Below are 13,225 nucleotides of genomic sequence, written 5' to 3'. Positions count from 1 at the left end.
ATGAAGTGGCCCTTCTCTTCGACCTTAATGTGGATGGTAGTGGTGGTGACCTCTTGGGTCATCATAGCTGCAGCCTCTGACACCTCGGCAGCGAGTAAGTGCTGTGTGCGTATAGTGAGCAGTGCCCGCATTAGCAGAGGCGGTCTCAATCCCTCTCCTATTATGCTTGGGATTTGCACAGTCTTTATTCTAAATTCATTTCTTACTCTATAATGTACATAGGACTCACCCAGGAATTTTACTAAAATGCAGATTCTGATTCAGTAAGTCTGGAGTGGGGCCTGAGACTCTGCATTCTAACAAGCTCCCAGATAATGCTGATGCTGTGGTCCTTGGATCACATATGGAGAGACAAAGGTCTAGAACATCACTGAGGTCCCCTGGCACTTCACTGGAAGGTCAAGAACATACTCAACCACACAGGAGATTTGAACACACCCACGTGGCTTCCAAATACCTCCCGTTTAACACTTAAGTGACCATTCCGTTGGGTTGCACATTGCTTCAGCTTTTCCTTGGAGAAGGGAGCTGGCCACCACCCCACAATCCCCAGCTGGGGTACTTTGGGACAGAGAGTAAATACCATCGTGTTGTCGTGGTTAAGAGCACACACTCTATGGTCCTGCCACCTCGGTTTGTGTCCTAGCTCTGCTGCTCACCAGTGGAGCAAGTGGCTTAAAACTTCTGAATCTTGTTTCCTTACCTTTAAAATAAGGGCAAATACAAAAGTCATTCCCCAGGGCCATTGGAGAGGATTCAATGAGATAATGAAAAGAAAGTGCCTATCCCAGTGTCTGGCATATAGTAAGTGCTTAATAAACAACAGCTCACTATCTTTACTGTTATCGGGTTGGCCAGAAGGTTCGTTTGGATTTCTCCATACGATCTTATTATTATTGTCACAGAGGAACAAAGTGTGACCGCCACCGCCAGATAGAGAGAGGAAGCAGGGAAGGAGATCTGAGCAAAAGGCATAGAATGTACCAAGTCGGGGAAGGGGTGACAGGGTCACCTAAGTCCTACCAAAATGTCAAGAACTCTGCATTATTCCTCTGGAGGTGGAAAGGTGGACGTTTGAAAAGAAGACACAGCTTGAAGGCAATGCTTAGACACCATCAGGGGAGTTTGGTTTGTTTCTTTCGAAGGTGGTCGGCTATGGACTAAATCTTAAAGAACGTGGGTACCCTAAGGGACACGGGAAGAGTCTCTGGATGACCAGTGGCCTAGCGGCCTCCACTCTGAGTCTGGTCTCTTCCGTCCGCAGGAAGCTGCTCTGAATGTCACAGCAATGCCACCTGCACGGAGGATGGGGCTGCCACTACGTGCTCCTGCCAGGCGGGCTTCACTGGCGACGGCCTTGAGTGCGAGGACCTGGACGAATGCGCCACTCCTGGGACACACAACTGCTCCGCCCCCAGCAGCTGCGTGAACACGCCAGGTTCCTACACGTGCGTCTGCCCGGAAGGCTTCCGCCTGAGCTCCGAGCTCGGCTGCACGGACGTGGACGAGTGTGCAGAGCCAGGGCTCAGCCACTGCCACGCCCTGGCCACCTGCGTCAACAGCGAGGGCAACTACTCGTGCGTGTGCCCCGCGGGCTACTGGGGGGACGGGAGGCACTGTGAGTGCTCGCCGGGCTCCTGCGGGCCTGGCCTGGACTGCGTGCACGAGGGCGACACGCTCGTGTGCGCCGACCCGTGCCAGGCCCACCGCATCCTGGACGAGTACTGGCGCAGCGCCCAGTACGGCGCGGGCTACGCCTGCGACTCCGACGTGGCCGGCTGGTACCGCTTCGTGGGCCAGGGCGGCGTGCGCCTGGCCGAGACCTGCGTGCCCGTCCTGCGCTGCAACACGGCCGCGCCCATGTGGCTCAATGGCACGCACCCGTCGAGCAGCGACGGCATCGTGAGCCTCAGGGCCTGCGCGCACTGGAGCGGCCACTGCTGCCTGTGGGACACGCCCGTCCAGGTGAAGGCCTGCGCCGGCGGCTACTACGTCTACAACCTGACGGCGCCCCCCGAGTGCCATCTGGCTTACTGCACAGGTGAGTGGGTGACTCTCCGCCACCCCAACCGGGCCGCGTGGGCGCCTCGAGGGACTGGAGCGCATCCTTGTTGACTGTCTGTCTGTAACCCTGCAGACCCCGGTTCCGTGGAGGGGACGTGTGAGGAGTGCAGTGTAGACGAGGACTGCAAATCGGATAATGGCAGATGGCACTGCCAGTGCAAACAGGACTTGAGCATCACCGGTGAGGCCAGTGGGGAGGAGGGGAGGTCCTGAGAAATGTCGGCCACCAGGGGAGGGACGCATTCCTGTGTGGGAATTGGGGGCCCGTGGGGATGACCCAGGGAATGCTTACTATCCAATGTGAGTGGAAAGCCGGTCCGGTAATATCCATTTAAACCCAGCAAGAAGCTCTCTGGGCTCCCAGAGCTTGGCGAACCACCTCACCCCCAGCCCTCGTTCTGAGGCCCCCTGCACCACAGCGGATACCCAAGTGGCTGCCACCTGTTGGCCCGAGGCTACCCGAGCCATATTCCTGCAGCACAAGCGCGCAGGCGTGGCCCGCAGTCTGCAGTTGCTTGGGCCGGGCCGTCCACTGACCAGCTGAGGACCCTGAGCAGGGCCGTGGCCATCTCTAAACCTGTTTCCCCATTTGGATAATGAGTGAAGCAGGCTAGTATTTCCCAAATTCCAGTCCTGATTTTAGTCACGTCATTCTTGTAAGTAAACTTGGGACATTGAAGTTCACTGCTGTGTCTGTCTGTGGGAAGTAACACTTACCCTACGTAGACGGTAACAGTAAAAATGAATACAATGAAAGAAAGTCATTCAATTTCAGCAGCTGTGTAATACTTCAATTTAAAAAGTCCAACCGTCTGTTGTTATGTGCTGCAAATACTTAGCCAGAGGTCTGCGCTCTGTTGTTTCAAAGGAAAATTAGCAAGTGTAGGGCACTGAAAACATTAGCAGCTATTGAGGACTGTCTCCTTGATGTAGAAAGGATGGAAAGAAACTGCAGTTAACTTATTAGCTTTTTTTGTTTGCTTGTTGTTTTGTTTTGTTTTACTGGGATTCAATGTTATTTAATGCCGGGGCAGTGAACGACCCAAAGATAATACTGTTCCTTGTATACAACCTACTCTTAGGGCAACACGGTCTGGTGGTTGGTCACGTGGATCCATCCAGTGAGCTGGGAATCCAGTCTCATGTCTCCATCTCTCTCAGAAGGGAGACCACAGCGGGAGACCGAAGCGAATCTGAGTACCCCCCAGCTGGCGGCCAACCTGGCTAGCTGGGCCTGGGCCCTGGGGATGTGCCGTACCCTGAACTGTGGTCCCAGGCCTCCCTCCAATCCTGTCTTCCCTAATCATTTCAGATCTCTCCCTCCTGGAGCGCAGGCTGGAATGTGGGGTCAATGACATTAAGCTGTCCCTGGGCAAGTGCCAGCTCAAGAGCCTGGGCTTTGAGAAGGTCTTCATGTACCTGCGGGACAGCCAGTGCTCGGGCTTCACTGAGAGGGGCGACCGGGACTGGATGTCCGTGGTGACCCCAGCCAGGGATGGGCCCTGTGGGACGGTGATGACGGTACGTTCTGGCCAGTGTGGGACAGGGTCAGAGCACTGCCTGGTTCAAGCCTAGCCCTACCACTTGCTAGCTGTGTGAGCTTGGGTGACTTATTTAACCTAGCTGTGCCTCAGCTTCCTCAGCTGTAAAATGGAGTAATAATAGGACCTACTGCATAGGGTTAAGAGGGTTAAAGGAGCTAATGTGTGTGAAATGATTAGGACGGTGACTGGCACATAGTAAGTGCTCGGTAAACGTTAGCTGCGAATACGAGGACGATCCATAGTGATAGTTGCCCATTTTACAGATGGGAAAGGTAAGGCCCAGACAGTGCAATGACTGTTCTAAGCCAGTAGGTATCAGCGCTGAGTTCAGAAGCAGATCTGTTTGTCTCTGGCCATCCTGGGAGGCAGGGTCTGCATCACTGATGTTTGGAGGCCTAGGACTTCAGCTATAGAAGCCTCCTCCGAAGGGACCCAGAGGTAAACATTTGTGTGAGTGGGCTCTGCTTCCTCCCATCTCCCTCATCCCCCAAAAGAAAAAGAAAGAGGACAAAAGAAACAAGGAAAAAATTGTTATTTGCCAAATATGGCTTTTTGAAGTTCCACCATTAATGATGACTCGGTACGTGGTTTTCAGTCTTTTTAGTGTTTGCAAGAGGAAGCATGGGGTGATGCGAAGAGTCCGGGCTTGTTAGAGCCCCTGTACCAGGGGCAAGTCACTCAGTTCCCATGAACTTCTGTCTCCTTTCAAGAGACGGGGAGATGGTTGCCTTGCCTCTTAGGGTCATTGCAGGGCCAGTGCAATGATGCAGTATGAGCGTTTAGCTGGGGTGAGGGAAGGGGGCTAGCGCATGAGTCGTGCTCGCGGAAACTGGGAGGGCAGTGTCAACACCTTTGGCTTTGAATCTTACTCAGATTCTATGCCCCTTTTTCCACCCTCCCTCCCCCCACCTCCCCACCCCAACACAGAGGAATGAAACTCATGCCACATACAGCAACACTCTCTACCTGGCAGATGAGCTCATCATCCGTGACCGCAACATCAAAATCAACTTTGCGTGCTCCTATCCCCTGGACATGAAAGTCAGCCTGAAGACCTCCCTGCAGCCAATGGTCAGGTGTGGCCAGAGAGGGTCCCCAACGTCCCTGGCCGGCTCCACCCCACAGCCCCTTAGACACCAGGCCCTTAGCTTCCCTGTCCACTGCCGCCCATGAGGAGCTGGGCGGAGGGAAGTGGCTGGGAGGTAGTGCTGGACTCCATCAGGAGCCCCTAAGGAGCCCAGCTAGGAAGTCTGGAGCCTGCTTTCAAATCCCGGCTCCATCACACAGATGGCTTTGGGAAGTTGATGGCCCCACTCTGAGTGTCAGTCTTCTCATATGTGAAATGGGTTTAGCAATGCTGAACTGTCTTTCTTAGAAGCACAAAAGTGTTCTGCAGAGGTGAAACCAACATTAGGGTCCCTGGCTTATCAGAGGGGTAGGGTGGGGTAGTTGGACCAGAGGAAAGAAGGGAGAGGTCTCGGTTCAGACCTGCTATGGGACTGGGCAAGTTGTACCCCATATCTGGACCTCAGTTTCTTTCTCTGTAAATAGAAGGAGTTTGAACAAAGAGGGGTTTACAATTCATGCTTCTTGGAGTGTGAGGGTCTCTAATGAGGTGATTTAGGGGTGGGAACCAGAAAACTTCTACCCACATTGAGTGCCACATGAGGTTTTATTTTTTTTTCCTATTTTTTTAATTGAAGTATAGTTGATTTACAATGTTGTGTTAATTTCTACGTACAGCAAAGTGATTCAGATATATATATATATATATATATATATATATATATATATATATATATATATACACACACACACACATTCTTTTTTCATATTCTTTTCTATTATGGTTTATCATAGGATACGGAATATAGTCCCCTGTGCTCTACAGTAGGACCTTGTTGTTTATCCATTCTGTATATAAAGCTTACATCTGCTAACCCCAGCCTCCTACTCCATCCCTCCCCCAACCCCCTCCCCCTTGGCAGCCACCAGTCTGTTCTCTGTGTCTGTAAGTCTGTTTCTGTTTCATAGAGAGGTTCATTTGTGTCATATTTTAGATTCCACATATAAGTGATATCATATGGTATTTGTCTTTCTCTTTCTGACTTACTTCACTTAGTATGATAATCTCTAGTTGCATCCATATTGCTGCAAATGGCATTATTTCATCCTTTTTTATAGCTGAGTAGTATTCCCTTGTATATATATGTACCACATCTTCTCTGTCAGTTTTATTATTTAAAAAAATAAAAGGATCCGGTTGCTAAATAAACTAGAAAATCTCTGAATAGGATGAATCACAAGCCAATGAAGCTGATACTGGAAAAAAATAATAGTTGTAATAATAACAAGTGTTTATCGAGAGCTGACCATATGTCAGGCATTGTGCTAAGTGCTCTACATGGAACATCCCATTGAAAACTTAGTGCACCCCAGGAGGTGTAAGTATTATTATTATTCCCATTATACAGATATGGAAATTGAAGGTCAAAGAAGGTTTAGTAACTTGTCCAAAGTTGTAGAGGCTAGTAAGTGACAGAGCTGGGATTCAAACCCAGGCCATCAGGCATAGAGTCCCCACTCTACCGTGACCTTTTCTTTGAAGCTTGCCCATGGTCACATGTTCCCTGGGCCAACCAGACTTGGGGAAGGGCACTGGGCACTGATGAGGGTGCTTGGCTGACTTGAAGGAAGACAGTTACTCATTGTCTGCTTTTGTGTGGCCGAGCAGTGCCCTGGAGCAATGTGGCCACGTCCCAGGCCTGATCGGTTCCAGGGAACAACACATCTGTACGCAGATCTCTCTCTGGCTTGAGCTAGAGATCTCATTCCAGTCTAACCAAGTCCAAACCAATAACCCCATTCTCACCTCTGAAATGGACTTCCACATTACTATTTCTCATGTACCCCATTTCCTCGGGCATCAGTCTTTCAGTGTCCTTTGTAGGATAATCCCATGGAGTCTACATCAGTGTGACTGTTTTTAATGTGATTTAAAATAACCCATTTTAAAAACCCCAATCTTCTGCTGTAGGTGCAGCCAGAACTCTGACTAAGGACTGTAGGACTCATAGCCCATCTTTTTAAACTATTCTAGATTAAGACCAAAAAAGGAATCTAGGTGATTCCCGAGAGAATGTGTTTGCTGCGCTTCTTGAACGCAGGGGCCACCACCTGAGGGGTTGGACATGTTACAGAAAATGTGGTCTATGCATCAGAAGCAGCAGAATCACCTGGGAGCTCGTTAGAAAAGCAGAACCCTGAGCCCCACCGCAAACCTACAGAGCCAGAACCTGCATTTCACCAAGATCCCTAAGTGACCTGTGTGTGCTCATTGTACTTTGCAGAGCAATGGTTGGTGGGTTCCAGTCCTACTGCTGGATAAAAATGCAAATAACTGCCAGGAGCTGCTTAGGAATGCAGACCAGAAAGGATGACCTATCTGTTGCTATTCTCAGCTCTGGTTCTCTCACCAGCCCCTCTCCTCCTGCAGCGCCCTAAACATCAGCATGGGTGGGACCGGAACGTTCACCGTGTGGATGGCGCTCTTCCAGAGCCCTGCCTACATACAGCCCTACCAAGGCTCCTCCGTGACCCTGTCCACCGAGGCCTTTCTCTATGTGGGCACCATGCTGGATGGGGGCGACTTGTCCCGGTTTGCACTGCTGATGACCAACTGCTATGCCACACCCAGCAGCAATGCCACAGACTCTTTGAAGTACTTCATCATCCAGGACAGGTAAGGCCCACGGATGGAATTTGGGAGCAGGGAGGGTCTTTGGACTTGGATGGGTACAAAGTACATTTTTATATTCATTCACCTCTAGCTGAAATTTAGCATTGCCATTCATTATGATATAGGCAAGAAACCACAGAAATATTAGCAGGACATATGAACACATTTACACACATCAATATTTTTTAGTTACTATAGTATTAGAATTTCTACTAGATATTATTTGATGTAATATCAAATCCATGTACTTGTAAATATATATGTACATTTATAAAATAGATATGTAAATATATAATGCATGTATCAAAAGTTTTAATATTTTAAGAACTATGTTTAATTGGTTTTCTTTAGAATCTTATGTAATTTAGTTTATGCATTTAAGGCATTATTTTTGAGGAGGGAAGCATGGGCTTCACCAGATGGTGGAGGGGGTCCAGGACTCAGAAAAGGATGAGAAACCTGATGGAAAGGCACGCCCCGGGCAGGAGCAGGCTGGCACTTGGCCGGGAGGAGTGCAGTGGAGGTATGGTTAGCCAAGGGCCAACTGAAACAGGGAGGACACAGGTGGGCTGCTTTTGACTCAAGTGCATTAGAGAAGCATGAACCACACTGTGAGAAAGTAGTTCCCGGTTTCATTCATAAATTGAACAGATAATTTTTGGAAGTTTATGTGTGTCAGGCTGTGTGAGTAACAGTGACTAGAAGGGACAAAAATCTCTGCCCCCATATAGCTGATGTTCTAAGCAGGGAGACCAACAATGAAACAAAAGTGACATCCATGGCATATTCATGATGAAGGGGCTGTAGAAGAAAAACCTAAGCAGGAAACGGGGAGGGGCATTTGCAATTCTAATAGTGCAGTCGGAGAAAGCACTCCCAGGAGACACTGACCTGTCTCTGTCTCAGTCCTCTTAGCTCTGCAGGGTCACATCAGGGGCAAGGTCTCAGCTCGGTGCTCATCTGATGCTCACACTTCTGTTATTTGCTCATCTATCTCCCGTTGCAACAAAAAGGAAGGAGAGCAGAAGTCTGTTTCGGGCCTTTTACAGTCAACAGTGTCTAAGTACAATGTAATAGCACTGCTTTACTTTATATTTATTAGTACGGTCGTGTTTTATATATGGCAGCTAATACTGGTTTGCTATTTGTGGTCATGATCTTCTAAAAAATAGATGTATTTCCGTAAAAAGGATGATATAATAACGTAAAATAATAATACAGATATTGGGAAACAGGAAAGCATTCATGGAGATGGTTTCTGGCTAAGGCAAAAAAAGAACTGAAATTTGCAAAATGCTGGCATGACCTCGACTGGGGCACCATGGAGACTTGGGTTCATATCTTGGCTTTGCTATTTCTTAGTTTGAGACACAAGTCATTTCATCTCTCTGCATATCCGTGTTCTCATATGTGAAATAGGCATAAATCAAACCTACCGTGCAGGGATTTTTTTAAGCTTTTTTTTTTTTTGTCTGAGTATAAAGGTAGAGCATGTACATTGTGGAAAGCTTGGAAAGTTTTGAAAAAGAAGCATGAAGAAATGCTGGCTGTGGCCCTGTGTCTCTGCCGTGGCATGGGTGGGAGCTGGGCCGAGGACCACCAGTCTGTGAGAGGCTCAGAATATCACAGGGCGTGTAAAGAGGAGACAAGTTGGGGAGACCATGAGCAGGTAGAGGAGACACGTAGGTGCCTTGCTTGGGTTGAGTGCCTGGGGCTGCCGAGGGCAGCGCGGGATGCCACGCTCTCTGCCTTTCATGAGGTGGGTCCCCTTAACCTCAGGGCTTTTATTTTGCCAAGTGAAGTCAGATCTGAATAGGAGGGGGCACAGAGTAGAGGGAACACTACCCCCAGAAGTTCCTTTCTCGGTTCTCCTCTGCAATCAGCCTTCAGCCCCTTTTCTAAATCCATTTTGAGCAGATAATGTGGAATAGCAGACAGGGTACCTGATTTACCTGCTCAGAGTACCTACGTACCCTGCTCCAGCCCAGCACCTGTGTGAGTCTCCGAACGTGCAGTTTTGAGTTTCTATCCATGTGTTTGGGTGCGTTGTGTATGTGTGTAGATGAGCACACACACTCCAATTTGGTCAGTGGCCCCCAGTGCTCAGACGTTTCCATTGTTAAAATTAACACCAGGAACTAGTGGACAGCCAATAAATGGTAGGTAATGATTCCTGAATGCCATTTCCTGGGAAATCAGGAAGTGCTGACTTTAGGATGGTTGCAGCTCTGTACCGATGACATTTTTACTTTAGAATCATATATATGTATCACCTATTGTACGTCACATACTGTAATAAGTACTTTGTAATTTTAACACATTTGATCGTTGCAACTATCTTATGGTGTGGGCTACAATTATTATTCCTCCTACGTAGATAGGGAAACAGGCTCAGAAAGGTTAAGTAAATGGCCCACGGTCACACAGCTAATAAGTGGTGGAGTGAGATTTAAATCCAGGAAGTCTGGCCCCAGAGTGTTTGCTTAGCCAACCGTGTTATATGACGTAACCTTCCCAGATGTCCACGCACGGCGGACTCAACCATCCAAGTGGAGGAGAATGGGGAGTCCCCTCAGGGCCGCTTTTCTGTCCAGATGTTCCGTTTTGCTGGAAACTATGACCTGGTCTACCTGCACTGTGAAGTGTACCTCTGCGACACCGTGAATGAAAAGTGCAAACCTGTGAGTCACCTCCCCTCCCTCAGCCTGCTCACCACGCCCTCCGCCACGCCCAGCTCCCATAACCGAAGACATTTGGCCACAAGGTTCAAAGAAAACATATAAACATCTCTGCCACGTTTCTGGTTTAGTACACGGGTAGACAGAGCAATAAGATGAGGCTGGTGTGGCCGGGCAGGAGACCTAGGCTGTGGGGAAGTCAGGTGGGGTCAGGGCAGTGCAGCAGAACCTCTGGCTTATCTGCAAGCTTGTGTTCTAATAACAGAAACTGACATTTTTAAGCAGTGAGTGCGACTTATGTGTGTTAACTTGTTAAAACTTGACAGCAACTCTGGGAGGGAGGTATTTTACCAGCCCCTTTTTCTATATGGGGAGAGAGGCTCAGAGACTCAGTGACTTTCCTAAGATCGTACATCTAACGTATGGTAGAGCTGGGACCTGAGCCCACGTATACCGATCTCCTAACAACCCCTGCCTCTACCATCCTCAAGTCCCAGCCTGAGGCAGGAGGTTGCTCCCCCTGGCAGGGCCACATTCAGTCTCCCTTGTGGAAAGGCTTCTTTGTCACCCTCTCCCTGCAGACCTGCTCCGAGACCAGATTCCGCAGTGGGGGCATCATAGACCAAACCCATGTCCTCAACTTGGGTCCCATCACACGGAAAGGTAAGAGGGCCCCTCCCTTCCCCACATTCCTGGCGAGAAATGTTCTCTGGAGATGAGGAGGGGTGACAGAACCTGGCACTTGGGATCTTACTGGGGTCTGAAGAACTGGAGCAAGTAAATCCTGTGAGGCGATGTAGACTATAAGCTGCCTTCCTCTTGCCGGTTCTCATTCATTCATTCATTGCACAGCTGTCTTCTCATGCCTGCCTTGTGCCAGGCCTCGTGCTAGTGGCCAGGGTCTCAGGATGAGCAGCAACAGGTACAAGCCTGGCTCATGTGGCACTCGTGGACCAGTAGGGGAGACATCAGTCAAATAATCGTGTATCTCTGTGGTTGCGATAAGTGCAGTCATGAAAATGGATCAGCAACTCTGAGCTCTTACAGCAGGGGAAGCAGACCTAGTGAGGAGGATTGGGGAAGAATGGAGCTGAGGTTTGGAAATTGAGAAGGGATTAACTACGAGGGGTCAGGAGAAGCAGAGGAGAGGGAGGAATCCCAAGGAGAGAGTAGAGCATGGGCAAAGGGCCTGTGGCAGGAGGGAGCCTACCGTGCTAGAGTAACTGGGATAAGGCCAGGCAGGCTGGAAGGAGGAGGGTGAGCTGATGCAGGTTGGGGACCAGACCATGTGAGGCCTTAGAGTACTTCTTCTCTTTCTTCTCCTCCTCCCCCTCCCCCTCCTTTTAATTGAAATATAATTGACATGTGGTTCTTGCTAAGGTTTTGCGCCTTTCTCTTGAAAGTAGCTGGCAGCCCCTGAGGGGTCCAAAGCAGGGGAGTGACATGATCAGATTGGGGTTTCAAAAAGACCACGCTGGCTGCAAGGAGGAGCAGATGGAAGGAGCTTCACCCAGGCTTCCCCACGCACTGACCCTTCTGTTTCCTCCCACAGGGAGCCAGGCCGCAGTCTCGAGGGCTGCTTCCAGTAGCTTGGGTAAGTTCAGGTCCTCTTTGCACAGGGACTTGCACCAGAACCTTCCTCTGGGGCTTTTATCTGTGGGCCCAGGGTGTGCTGGAGTACCTGGCCTGCTTGAGCTGAGCTCTGAAGGGGTGACGGCCCTTACGGAAAGTCTTGGACCTGGGGCTGCGCACGTAGCCATGCTGTCCCACAACAGTGCGCATGGACGCAGGCACGCACAGACAGGTGCACAAGAACAGACATCACCCAGACGTTCACACACACACACACACACACACACACACACACACACACAAGAGGTCACGTGCACGTATTCACATTCACACACAAAGGTGCATGACAGCTGCAGCTGCATGTGTGCATATCTGTATATACAGACATAGACTCGCTTGTTACACACCTGTACACAGTGAGCAAGCACACACTCTAGATCTGCACCTTGGGCGCTTCCTGAAGCTTCAAGGCTCATCTCTAACACCTTTTTCAGGATGCTTAGTGCCGGGATGAACACAGCAGAAAAACAAGAAACCCTGTTTTTCTGCTTCTCCGCTCCTCTGACCACAAAGGCTGGGGACCGGCAGCATTTTCATGGCCCTTGATTTTTATGGCCACTGAACTGACTGAAAATCTGGACGAAAAGTGAATCCATGTAACTGTTGTCCTGCTTGGCTCCTGGCACCTAGATCCGAGCAGGTTGTTACAGCAACCTAGTGTTTGACCTGAGCTAGTTCATCCCAGTATCAGTGAGCTCAGAGCTGGAGAGTCAAGGTATCCCCAAGAGGCTTGCCCTTTGTGAATATCCCTCAAGGTCACCAAGGTTGAGTAAGCTGGTCACTGCACAAGAGTGCCCTTTTGAGGGGATACCAAGGCTAGTGCCTGCGGAACGCCTGCCTTTTTCAGATTGGTCCACCTGGGAGGGCACCTTTTTCTAATTGGTTTTCAGGGCAGGTAAAGAGAAAGCTTCCTTTTTCTAACTGATCAGCCCAGAGAGGGTGTCCTTTCCTATTGGTCAGTTTAGAGGAAGCAGTTTATGTTCATTTTGCACATAAAATGTGCACATCAGTGCTAGCGGCAGCCCTGTAATCGCTTTCCTTTCAGGGCTCCTGAAGGTCTGGCTGCCTCTGCTTCTGTCAGCCACCTTGACCCTGATGTCTCCGTGATTAGTGGCTGGAAACCCTGCGCTCTGTGGTTACCAACTCACTTCCTACTGACTGGTGAGGCGATGCAGGCTGGCACTCAACCCACAGAGAAAGGAGCCCACGTTTCAGTCGCTCTGCTCCTATTTTCTCCCCTTTAATCCTTGCTACCGAAAAACAGCCTGTGTCTTTAAATGCTGCCTTCTCTCAAAATGGGACTTGGGATATGTCTGCACATGAGGCCCCTATCTCCTTAAATAGTGTTGCAAAATAATAATTTTGAAAAGCTCAGTCTGTGAGTCGTTTATTCACCCAGTAAGTATTTATTGGGCACCTGCTCTACGTAGGCACTGTCCGTGGTGCTAAGGATCCGATGATGAGAAAAACCAGACTCCATCCCTGCCGTCATGGACTTCATGGTCTGGTCGCTGAGACTGGGTTCAACTCTAGTTCTGTGAGCTTAAACAAAATACACGATGTCTCTG

General features: G+C 49.5%; 1 protein-coding gene across 1 annotated transcript; it reads left to right on the top strand.

Moving 5' to 3' along the window:
* Positions 1-13,031, top strand: UMOD (uromodulin; the record flags this gene model as incomplete). The annotated part of the gene is made up of 10 exons (XM_082431044.1): positions 1-94; positions 1,265-2,041; positions 2,138-2,245; positions 3,377-3,585; positions 4,536-4,684; positions 7,105-7,350; positions 9,866-10,028; positions 10,607-10,688; positions 11,578-11,619; positions 12,703-13,031. 10 exons carry the CDS (start codon positions 1-3, stop codon positions 12,762-12,764), a joined length of 1,932 nt encoding a protein of 643 aa, XP_082287170.1. The 3' UTR covers positions 12,765-13,031.
* Positions 13,032-13,225: the final 194 nt, after the last annotated feature.

This window comes from Balaenoptera physalus, assembly GCF_965194825.1.
Source record: "Balaenoptera physalus genome assembly, chromosome: 16".
NCBI lineage: Eukaryota > Metazoa > Chordata > Mammalia > Artiodactyla > Balaenopteridae > Balaenoptera > Balaenoptera physalus.
Note: the sequence above shows the minus strand (reverse complement) of the source record. Positions and strands in the feature narration are given on the sequence as shown.